Genomic DNA, 12,357 nt, shown 5'->3' on the forward strand with positions numbered 1-12,357 from the left:
AAAAAGGCGACTATTAGATGAGTTCAACAGAAGGCATATTAAATTTCATCTCTATCACATTTTCACTTACAAAGGGGTGCCATAAAAAGGATTACTAGAAGTAAATTACAATTAGAATAAGAAAAGTGTACACTTTATTCATGAAAAAGTCATCATAAAAGGTTTTTACAAACAAGGTTTGAACATTTAGGGTTTTATACAAAGTCAACCCCATTATTGAAAGTATTGATTTAAGAAACTTGCAAGATTCAAATATAGGCCTTGAACACACACAATACATAGGTTTTTATACAATATAGGAAACCCCCCCAGAGTGGAAGTCTTAATTATTTGGATTTCAAGAGCCTTCAAGTTTAGATGAAACACATGACATTGTGGCACCTGATTGATGAGATCAAAGCTGTAATGTTCAATAAAAGAACATCACAAATTGATGTTTCCACATATTAGATATGATATTTTTTCAACGTGAACAGTCTTATGAGCACACCACCAATAGCAATAGAAGTGGCACCCATAGTTAATGATATGATCCCTGCGTATTCTGTACCAAATTGTGATATGTTCACTTGCTTGTCTAGATAGAGGTATAAGTATTGGTACAAATTTTTTCCACATACGTGGTACAATGCTCGAACTGGAGAAAGAACCACCTAGTGCAAAATCATGAATAATTATGGTTACATGAGACTCATGAAGATCATACGAGGAAATGTTGAGCCCTTGAAAAGTAAAATGTAGCATATATCTAACAATGGTAGACGTAAATCATACCTGATAGGCATGAGGCAACCAATGACTTTTTCCCATGGCATAGAAAAGGTTGTCTAAAAACCACTCACTATGTGTAGATGCGACCACATCATCAACAATTATTGTGCCGCCAAGAGTGAATGGGTTGTACAATCCTTTCTTGTGGATGAAACTCAATCCTAGCAAAAATTAAATCTATTATATGTTATTGAATTCTTCAACTATGCTTTCTTTGCGTAATGAGCACAATTTGATTCTATTCCCACATCAATTCAAAATGAGTAAATGACGTTCGGAGTTTCTAGCATTTGAACGCTCATAAAAGAATGTATTCACTTACTTGTGACTTGAAAGAGGGAAAGACCATGCTTGTTACATGTTGTAGCCCACATCTTGTCACCGAGTTCTAGGCCTTGAGCTCGCTTGAATAAAATCGTCCCATTGCCTGCAAAATGTAATTGCACACATTGATTCTTCCTAATGGTTACAAGTGTCAAGCAAAGGCTAATATGGAGCAATGAAATGGTGCGCCAAATGGTTGTAAAGTTGGTGCACAACTCTACTTGAATGGGTATCATTTTGTGTCATCGTGTTGCATAGCCATGTGGCTACACTTTTTCACATGATAAGCTAGTTTTGTTGCATAGATAGTTTTATTATCTTTATGGTTCTGCCCTTAATTGCATTGGTAAGTCTATCCCAACAGTTTGTTTTTTTGAAGGATAGTTTAGTTGTGTAGACCTTTGTTTGATTATCATGCTCGGCCTATTCTATTTCCATAGTGTCTTTTATTGAAGGATAACCATTCTTGTAGCATTGTTTACATGTATTTTGAATATCTCTTACCTACGTATGAGCTAAGATTAAAGAAATGCAAAAAGTACTTTTTGTCAATGTATGCACGTACGTGATGCATGCACATTATTTTATCTCTGAGTTTGAAATTGCACAGAGAAAGGAATATCATAGATTATGCTCAGGCTTCCATCTAACTATGCAAGGTTTACATTTGTGTTACCATAGTTAAGAGTCGGAGAGAGAAAATGCATAATCCATGATCCTCCACTACAATCGTCAAAATCAAAAGAATTGAGATAAATATGCTTAATTACCAGTTGTGGTTGGTACGAAATGTCCAGGACTCAGCAATAAACACCTAGTGCAAACAGGTGAAAACTCATTCAAGGGTGCTAATGTAATATTAAGAAATAATCCAATCGAGTTTGCATCAGCATGGCCAAACGCATAGACACTGTCAAAGTGGAGGAGGCCGTTTGATCGCCAGACACCAACCTAGTGTATGCAAATACAGAGACATAGTTCCAATTTTAGTGAGTAAATAATCCTCGCACAAGGGCAAAGTGTGTACACACTGGACAAAGTGCATATTAAACATGATCATTTCTTAGTGAAATAGGAGTAGCCAACAATAACACTAGTGTAACAATGACAATTATTATGCTGCTTGCCTTGTCACCGATGGCGAGCTCGGAGATGAGTTTACGTTGTCCTGCTTCAATCATCACCATGGAATCACCTGAATGGAAGAGTAGAACCTTAGAATTGTACTGGGGTATATAGTATCAATCTTCGAAATGGATCGATTCATGGTCCCCTTGCACGTGCGCACATGCACGTGTTCTTTATTTTTAGTTTTACGTGTAGGGAATCTTGGCGAGTTGTAGCATTTTCCACGCATTTTCTTCATACATCCTTACCAGGAAAGCACTGGACAGCTGCCAAGACAGGCTGACAAGCTATTGCACCTGCCATTGCGGAAACGAAGACCACGCCTAGCGCACAAAAAGCCCCTAAGATGTTAAATCCAGGGCATATTTCCGTAGAAAGAGCGGCACCGCCTATAATCCCGCCCGCTAAACCTGTGTGAATTGTCCAGGTAAAGAGTTAGTCTTTATTAGGCTGTCTTGTCTTGTATGTGGGAGAGTCTAGAGAGCCACAATGGCACAGAGAGTGTGAGAGCGCGAACCTGCATCGAAGCAATTCGGGGTGTCGTCCTGGAGGAGCTTCCTTTCTCCAACACCCGTTAATGCATTAGCAGTATTCTGAGCCTGCATGGCCCCCTGCAGGTACATATTTACGTCGTCGCCGGTGGTATACAATTGGCAGCCCAGCGACTGAGCATTCTCATCGCACACCACCTGTTACACATAATTTGCAGCTATAGATCAGTTTCAGTAATTAGAATGAGTTCCAGATCACTGTGCGCAAGGCTGGTAAAATGCCTTTCATCCGATATGGATGGAGTGTATCATATGCCAATAAGCTAAGAACCATTTGCACTGATCACTCACAGCGTTGCTTCTGCCGTTTTCATCTGTGTATACCAGCTCCACACCCTGTGGCGATGCGCTTGAAGCGTCACAGCCGCCAGTCGCTTGAACCTGCACGCGCGAGCACGTTTCGCTTACACGTTGCAACATTAACGTTGAATTTCATGAAACACATAAAAGCTGATTGAAGCGAAGTCGAAAGGCCCTAATTCTCGAACCTGGAATGTGTGCTCTTTTTGGGATGCACCTTCCGTTACCGTTGCCTGGATAGATAATTGCCCAGACTCTATCAAACGGCATGCAGACTCCACAGCGTCGGCTGGAATAGCGCCCACAAACACGCCAGGGCTGCCAGGAGGAAGTAGCGAATTGGCAACAATGCTAATCCAGGTCGCAAGTCTTCCGTTTGGGTTGATGTCTTGGGGTCTCGTTATTGTGAATTCCAACTGCGCCGTGCAGGTGGGCAGCGCACATATTAATGCTGTGATGGAACAAACCACTACAACGACAATCTGCTGGCAGCTGCGTGGAGTGACATGGCCGGGCATAGTTGCCATGGGTATAATCGTACGAGATCAGATGAGTTATGCTACAAGTTTTGCACTCCTGCTTTTAAGCTTGGGCTGATCGTCCAGGCAGGCGTCGAACAATGGGGATGCGCTCAACTTAGGAGACAATTAGGACGATTAACCCAAAGCAGCTCTTAGGATAAGGAATGCTCCCTGGTGTCCCGACTCCCCAGTGTCGCAACTCTCGATGAAGTGGGTATACTCAGGCCTGTTCACATTCCCAGGTGACTGGTGCAACAGTGATGTTCTAGAACTTGGAAAGTGCCACCCTCTCTCTTGACTGCGGACAAATCGAGCACATGAACGGCTTACGTTTTCACAATGCTGCGGCCTTTCCTATAATTAGATTTACAGTGTTTGCCATTGCACAAAGAACCTATGGGACCCTCCAACTATTATTGGACCTATTAGTCTCCTTTCATAACCAACTTGGTGATGCCTTTCTTCTTTATTAAGGCTACAATTATCTATTATTACCAACACGTAATGCATGCATAGTGTACATCAAAAGAGCTCATTATTTTGTATTCTAGTTGTTGCTTCTAGTTTGGAAATGGAAGGATGAATATTGCAATCATATGTATTAGTTTGTGCATTGGTATGTGTTCTCCTGGAGAAAACTTTTAGCTTCTGACCTAGTTCTTTTTCCATTACCATTGGCCTATTCTAGTTGTTGCTTCTAGTTTGGAAATGGAAGGATGAATATTGCAATCATATGTATTAGTTTGTGCATTGGTATGTGTTCTCCTGGAGAAAACTTTTAGCTTCTGACCTAGTTCTTTTTCCATTACCATTGGCCTTTTTATAGTCTCCTTGTACTTATCCTTGTTGAAATTATTGGCCCTTTACACCTTGCTTCTATCGTTATTGCGTTCAACGAATTAAGCATTTAGATTTCTAGAGTGGTTGGCACAACATCCTAGTATTTTTTGCACCCCTCCTCTGTTTATTTTTATGATTTTTGAGGAGAGTAAACAATTGTATACAAAAATCCACTAATCAAATCATAAATCACTCGGGACCTTCAACTTATGCCAAAGATTCAATTGGTGATATCATTTATAAAAAATCCATGGAAATCTCCATCAAGAAGCTATGACATGAGGGGTCTGTCTTGATAGAATCAACTTTGATTGAAATTTTGCAAGGAATTAAGCCTTATGTAATGCAAAGATTGCAACATATAACATTGTGTCATGTTGTTGGTGATTGTGGTGGATGAATGTGATTCCATGAAATTTCAATCAACTTTGATTGAAATTTTGCAGGAGTTAACCCTTATGTAATGCACAAACTGCAACATCTAACATTGTATGACGTTGTTGGCAACTATGGTGGATGAATGTGATTCCATGAAATGGTTGTGATGAGGCACTTAGCCTTCTTGTGGAAACAACATTGTGGATGCATTCCTCATAGTTTCGAAAGCTCTAGGAGTAGCCATCCTTGGTATGGCTCAATGAGCATCACCTCACCTACACACCCCTTGTAAAACATTCTTATGCTTTCCATATGTTCGATGAATGAGTCACAATTTATACAATTTTGAGTGCTCTTGAAGATATTTTAAAATAGTGGTGAAGAAGGTGATCTTTGTCTTTTCCTCATCCAAATGATATGCAATCTTTCATAGATTTGCTATAGCTTTAGGAAATTCATGAGCCACATAGATATTTGATGGTTAATGCATTGTATATTGAACTCGCGAGCAGAGAAGATCAGAGAGACAAGGTGACAATAGCGGGATGGGCAAAAAGCGAGTTTTTAGGTGAGTTTTTTTTACCACCACCTAATTGCTAGTACTCTTAGTACACCTCTCTCTCTCTCTCTCTCTCTCTCTCTCTCTCTCTCTCTCTCTCTCTCTCTCTCTCTCTCATAATATCTTACTTGAACAGGCACAAGTTGCTACACCTGGTGATGCTCCCGATGCTGAAGACTCACCTACCTCCACCGTCGCTTCTCCTACTTCTGCTCCTGCTCCTGTTTCGCACTATACATCAGATATGTATATCGATGTGAGCACATATGATACTCGAGGGAGTGGCTCGTCATCATCATTTGAGTTTGAGTAGTACTCAGACTCATAGTATCACATCTGTATTGTGGATGTGATTGTATATATATTTTTGAAACTGAAGCCATGACTTTTTTGACAAACCAATTTGATTTTGTATACATTTGTTTAAAATTAAAACCATGGGCTATTTCAACATATGGACTCCCTTGTATATATGCTTTTGCATAATAAAAGCCATGGACTTATTTTAGCACACCTCAAATTTTGATGCATTCATGTTTGTCTTGAATTGTGTATTCATAATGTTTGCATTCGTGACATTCTTGATCGTGTCTTTACAATGCACAAAATGTTCTTTGTGGATGGTGCCATGCAACTAAATTTTTTTCAGAGAGTACTATTTGGTGCTGGAATGCTGGAATAGCATTTAGGCACCAAATAGCACTCTCTGGAATTTTTATTTTTGCTCTCTGTTCGCATGTATATGCGCGTAAAGTCTGTCAAGATAGCATGTATAAGTGCGGGAGCTTTATTGCGAATGTGTGTATTAGCGTAGCAACATTGGTGAAATGCGTGTATACACTCATGTATAAGGGTGTTTATAGTTAGTCATACATGCGCTTTTACACGCATGTCTGTGGTGGCTGCGATCATACACGCACTGATACACGGGCCCGCTACTTTTTTTTCACAAGGCATTTTACGCATCTAGTATCGTGGGTATGAGCCCGATCCCTTGTAATGACTTGCCCAAAGGCAACCATGCATTGCAATGCAAATGGATGTATAAATTGAAGATGTCTCCTGTAGTTGCCTTGCCTAAGTATAAGGCACGATTTGTAGCCAAGTGATTTAAGGAGAAGAAGGTCATTGACTTTCATGAGATCTTTTTCCTAGTGGTGAATATGAATACCCTTCATATAGTGCTTGCATTGGCTGCTAGAGAGGACATGGAGCTTTTCTAGATGGATGTTAAGATAGTATTTTTGCATGGTGGTAATGTTTACGAGGGCATCTATATGCAACAACTAGAAGGGTTTGTTGTGCATGGCCAAAAATGGATGGTATGTACTCTTCAATATAGCCTTTATTGACTAAAGCAGGATCCAAGCGAGTGGCACCATAAGTTTGATGTCTTTTTGAGATTCTAAGAGTACGAAAGAATTGAAACATATCATTGTATCTATATTAAGAAGGCATTGGATGGCAATCTTTTGATTTTAATGCTACATGTGGATGATATTTGAATTGATGGGAATTCTACACGTGATGATTCCTTGAAGAAATGGTTGTGTCAAACTTTTGATACAAAGGATTTGGGTGATGCTAGCCACATTCTTGGTATGAGGATTGTTAAGGATAGAAAGAGAAAGGTTCTTTATCTGAAAGGTACTTGAGAATTTCAATATGGAGAGGGGGAAGCACATAAATACCCAGTTTCCTCCATATGTGAAACCTAGCCAAGAAGATAGCCCTAAGACAAATGAACATAGGGCTAAAATAGTAGAGATTCATTATGCATCTATAGTTGGGAGCCAACAACAAGTGAGCATCACTTCCAAGCAACAAAGACCTCGCAAGTGTAAAGTATGCATATTCGATAAGTAAGGCATGCCATTAATACAAAGTGTTTTTTCCATATGTGTAGGTGGGGGGCAAGTGGATCTTTGGGAAAAATATAGAGTTTAGACAACTTCACCTATGCAAATAGACACTACCACACAATATATCTTGCCAAATTGATAGATTGTGGATTGTAATGCATTAGACACAATGATGGCATTGATGCTAAAAATTGAATATCGAGGCTTTAACCACTTGTTGGAGACACTCAAGGAGGTCAACAATGGAAAAATGGCTTTGTTGGATGACAAGCCAACGGACAATGTGTGCTAGATGATGGTGGCTTGCATTCCTTGTCAGTTGCTAGCACATGGGATGGGACATGTGGGTGCATGGAATATTGGCTCCATAGGTGAGACCACAAATATATTCCATGTGGCGACCCATTTGTTGGCAGACGATGGTGTCATTATTCTTCTTGCGATAATGTCATCTTTGCTGCACCTTGTCATGACAAAGGTTGTTCCCAACATGATTTGTAGATCTGTAAAAAAATAATTGATTTGCAGGCTGTTCATTGCAGGATGCCAATATTTGTCCAAGAGAGTAGAGAAGTATGTGCATGTATCATGCTTGAATTTTTCTTGGATTACTCTTCAATGGTAACTTCGTTGCTACATATGGTAGCTTAAGGGTGTTAATTTTTCATTTCTCATCTCTACGTGCAGTTGCACCTAATGCACGTGCTCTTGTTTACTCACAATCATGGGGCATCTATTAACACCAACTAGGAGGACTTTATGGTGGATGGCATTAAAGTGGAAGACTAGGTTTGGAATGTGGAGGGGAGACCCATGTGAGGTATTAATTCAATATGACTTGTATATTTCAACAAATGAATAATAAAGAAAATGCCAAATGTTATTTGGTCTTTTGGTAGGTGGCTTTTAGTGCAGAGAGAAGTTCTGGGAGAAGTTGATAGAGGACTTCTCCAAATCAAGGAACACAATCCTCGATTATGAACTGGGGGTTGGAGATTTGGCGGGACCGATGGTGCGGATGGGGTGTAGAATCGTGTGCCTTTGTGATGAAATGGAGGAAAGATATCTGAGACACAAAGTAGGTATTGTACCCTGCATTATTAACAGTTCAAAAACTCTGATTTCCAATAGTACCATGCATGCCGTATTTTCATAGTCACAATCTATGTTTTTGTTTCAATAGCCTACCACCAGCTTCCAGAAAGCTAGTGGTTTTGGATTTGAATGGAGTGCTGTTGTATAGGCGTTTGAAGACTATAAGAGACAAGCTAGGCCTAGCCATCGATCTCGGACCTAATTGGGTGGTGTTGAGATCTGGCGTAGTAGAGTTCATGCTACAAGTTGTCCAAATATTTGATGTAGCTATTTGGAGCTCAATGCAAGAGGGCAAATTGCATCGTTATATGCAAATATTGAGGGATGAATACCTCAAAGGCCATGGCCATCAAGCCTTCTATGTCTTCCAATATAGCCAGAGAAAATGCATTGCAGTTCCTATAGAGGTAAGAGGTGGTAGGCCCGTATTCAAGAAATGCATCAATCAAATCCAATGGCCTCACTTTGATCCTGATGCGACATTATTTGTGGATGACAATATGGAGATGATGGTAGATATTCCCCCAAACACGTACATAATCCTGACCACATATAAGGAGACTTTGCTTAGAACTTCCTCCTTTTACAGTGATTGCCTTACATGAGACGATTAGTTGTCCATCGAGGGACACTCAGATTTTGTTTCACAAAACAAGTTAATGGAAGAACATGAAAAAAGCTAGCTTTGAGAGATTAATTCGAAGTAAAAATGGAATTTTGATTTAAACAAGGTTGAATGGATGTGTATGCATTAAAGGTTAGATCTTTTATTACTTAAGATCTCCCTTATTCGCATCCTTCCCCATACATCCAAGAATGTCGCATGTGGGGGATTGGGGTACCGACTATGTACGGCCTCTATCACCTCTCCAACTAATCGACTATTTGGTTCTTTAAATTTAATAAAACAATTTCTGTATAAATTTGACACTACCCCATGCATGTACTCCATTACCTCTTTCCCCCTTGCATCCATCACTATCCTTCCCCTATCCATCACATCATAGTATCCACCTCTCTCACCTCCTCCTCATCCTCACTGTCTCCTCTAACTCCTTTCCCACCGCGTGCCCTACCACTTCCCTCATCAAAGCACCCGCTGCATCCTCCACCCCCCTCTTCCTACTGCGGCGTCTACTGTGCTCTGTACTGTGGGTGGAGTCACGACTGGAAGATTGTGCACATGACTGTGGACATGACACAGTTCGTGGCAATGGCTGTGATGGAGTACGTGATGATGGTTGTGAGCCCTGACGTGACGATGCCTGGGAGGGGGTGCGTGAGTGTATTTGGGAAGGAGTATGTCTCCTCGATGGGGGTGGGAGAGGAGAAGCATGCTATCTCGCTGAACTCACAAGCACAAACAGCAGTGGAGTGACATTGGCACTCGGGAAGGGAGGGGTGACCATACCCTAGGAGGGGAATGGGCATATATATACTCTGTCAGCACTATTGGGCCAAGTTGGTGCCCAAAATGAGCTAACATCTCCGCGAACCAAATGCTATATGCAAATGGATCGAATGAAGAACCTCGATCCATGAAGAATCTACACACAAAAAAACATAGCATCTAGTCTCATTGATTCATTTACTTTTACTTACTCCATTACCTTCTATTTTCCTCTTTCTTACCTCCTCCTCTTCCCCTTACTTCCTTACCTTTTCCCCTTATACTTCTTTCCTTCTTTTAATTATCTCCTCCTCTTACCTCTACCTTCTCTTTTCCTTACTCCCTTACCTTCTCCCCTTACCTTATCTTCCCCTCTTACTTCCTACCTTCTCTTCCCCTTCTTCTCTTCCTTCTCTTTCCCTCTTCTTCCTACCTTCTCTTCCCCTTTTTTTCCCTTTTCCCCTCTTTTCCTTACTCCTTTCCTCTCTTCCCCTCTTTTCCTTGCTCCTTTACCTTCTCTTTCCTTCTTCTTCCTACCTTCTCTCTCCCTCTTCTTCCTACCTTCTCTCTCCCTCTTCTTCCTACCTTCTCTTCCCCTCTTTCTCTCTTCCCCTCTTTTCCTTACTCCCTTACCTTCTATTTCCCTCTTCTTCCTACCTTCTCTTCCCCTCTAACTTCTTTTCTTTATCTTCCCTTACCTTCCCCTTTCTTTCTTTATTTCCTCTATCTTTTTCATTTTATAATAATGAATCCACTTTGCAACTAACAAAGAACAAAAACGAAATGTGAAACTAAAATTTAAAAATCATTATTTTAGTTTTTTAAGGATGGCAAGATACAATGAATCGTAAAAAGAGTTCTAGTGCATTACACATTGATATTTGATCAATTTCCTTTTTTTGACATTAGCTCCAAATGATAATTATATGGGACACCATTGATTAATTAATGGGTACTAAGAAAATGGACAATCTTTTTGCCATACAAGGCTTCATTAGAGAGTTACTACACCTTCATATACCTTAAATATCAATACAGTAAAAAACTGTGTCTAAATGACCCATCAAGGTCAAGCAATGGAGGGCTTCCAATAGAGAAGGCACAAGTGGACCCTCCCGCGAACAAAAAGCAAACCACATCCTAAACCAAACACCACCCGAAAATATGTGACTTTCATTTCAGTAAGTATGGCAAGGCATTTTCTTGAAATGTAATTAACGTTTGTGCTTGTTCTTCAACAAGCAATAGAGGACTCGATACACACGATGTGTCGGCACAAGCGGACTCTTGTAGGAGCACAAAGTAATCCACATCCTCAACCAAACACCACTTAAAGGTATGTTACATTCTTTTAAGTCAGAAGTCTTGACATATAATTATCCCCTAAAGTGTTATGTATGTTCCAATTAAAAACACCTAGATTGCACGTCTTTGCAAAACAAAAATCTCTTCAAAGTAAATTATTAGTGTAGTTTTGGGTCCCATACACTCCATTGTTCTGACTGTATATAAGAACAATGCATATACAAATAGAACAAGTACAAGGGCCTTTAGATATACACAAAACACAACTTACTGCCAAATGTAATGATAGTGATGTAAGCGTGCATTGTTAATTTTCATCAATAATTCTCTTTGTAGTCAAACCGTACAGTATCATTTTACTAGAGAATCATCTTTGTATAGAAATTTGAATTACATAAGAAAAAATATCACCAATAAATGTACACTGATATTGTACATATATTGTGTCCAGAGGATTCATATAAACCTCCCTTCAAACCGTAACAGGGAAAGAAAATTTGTATTTGCAACCCAGATCCAGCAACCCGGATCCAACTGGAATGACATACCAGCAGGAAACTAAGTTGTCCTTCTGGGATACAACGACTCTGCAGATTCTTCCGAACTAAAAAATGCGGTGCCTACATTATCCAGCTCCATGACAGCCATGCCAGAGCATGGCTGATGTTTTTACAGTACATTAAAATTCCCATCATAGAACCAGGTGGTACCATCCAATGCGATGATTGTGAACTTCTCATATGCAAACAAGAGCATCGTCTAAATTAGATGATTTTCAAATGCATAGGAAGTATTGCTTTCTCAGTGAAGTCTGATAACCACCTAATTCAATATAAGAAGATTGCTCCTACTCGCTTCTAGACACCCCATCCATATTTTGCAGGGTTGTCCAAGAAGCCATTTGCACGGCATAATCTTATGAAAACCATCATCGCAACCAACTTACTAAAAAAGTAAGTCTGAGGCTGAAGCTTAGAGCAAGAAGGTGGGCATGTTACGTAAGTAACATCCTCAATTTTGACAATTCATTGTATTCTGTACAATCTTCCATTAAGTAATGTAAAAACATATAGGCCATGAGCCAAGGTTGTCAAAATAGGAAGGATAGAAAGATAGGCCAAGAAATTAGGGTTAAACTTCCCTTCAAAAGTTCCATGTATAAAAGCCAAGTGTTTTGTCTTGGTCTTCATTCTTCCATTCTTCAATTATGGAATAGAGAGAACAAGCTTCCATCATTTGGTATTGGTGCCCATTGTCTCTTTCTTCTACTCTTGTTATTTGTTGCTACAACTATGAATTGATTCCCCCTTCACCGCACTCACGTTTCCTCTTG

The 12,357-nt window shown here is 40.0% G+C and overlaps 1 protein-coding gene across 1 annotated transcript; it reads right to left on the reverse strand.

The window, feature by feature from the left end:
• Positions 1-312: 312 nt before the first annotated feature.
• On the reverse strand, positions 313-3,706 carry LOC147633628 (uncharacterized). The gene is made up of 9 exons (XM_086805887.1): positions 3,263-3,706; positions 3,066-3,155; positions 2,741-2,912; positions 2,472-2,633; positions 2,223-2,290; positions 1,866-2,046; positions 1,094-1,198; positions 775-932; positions 313-653 (listed from the first exon to the last, which is right to left on the reverse strand). The coding sequence occupies exons 1-9, from the start codon at positions 3,599-3,601 to the stop codon at positions 447-449; spliced, it is 1,482 nt and encodes a 493-aa protein (XP_086662013.1). The 5' UTR covers positions 3,602-3,706; the 3' UTR covers positions 313-446.
• Between the last annotated feature and the right edge of the window lie 8,651 nt (positions 3,707-12,357).

Source organism: Cibotium barometz, chromosome 12 (assembly GCF_041138505.1).
Source record: "Cibotium barometz isolate CiBa-2024 chromosome 12, ASM4113850v1, whole genome shotgun sequence".
NCBI classification, from domain to species: Eukaryota; Viridiplantae; Streptophyta; class Polypodiopsida; order Cyatheales; family Cibotiaceae; genus Cibotium; species Cibotium barometz.

Bases quoted from the DNA above. Each gene is read 5' to 3' on its own strand.
- LOC147633628 (XM_086805887.1), bottom strand. From the start codon at position 3,601: ATGGCAACTATGCCCGGCCATGTCACTCCACGCAGCTGCCAGCAGATT. The intron at 2,634-2,740 runs GTTCGCGCTCTC...CAATTCACACAG, and splicing joins CCCGAATTGCTTCGATGCAG to GTTTAGCGGGCGGGATTATA. The intron at 654-774 runs GTATGATTTACG...ATTTTGCACTAG, and splicing joins GGTTGCCTCATGCCTATCAG to GTGGTTCTTTCTCCAGTTCG.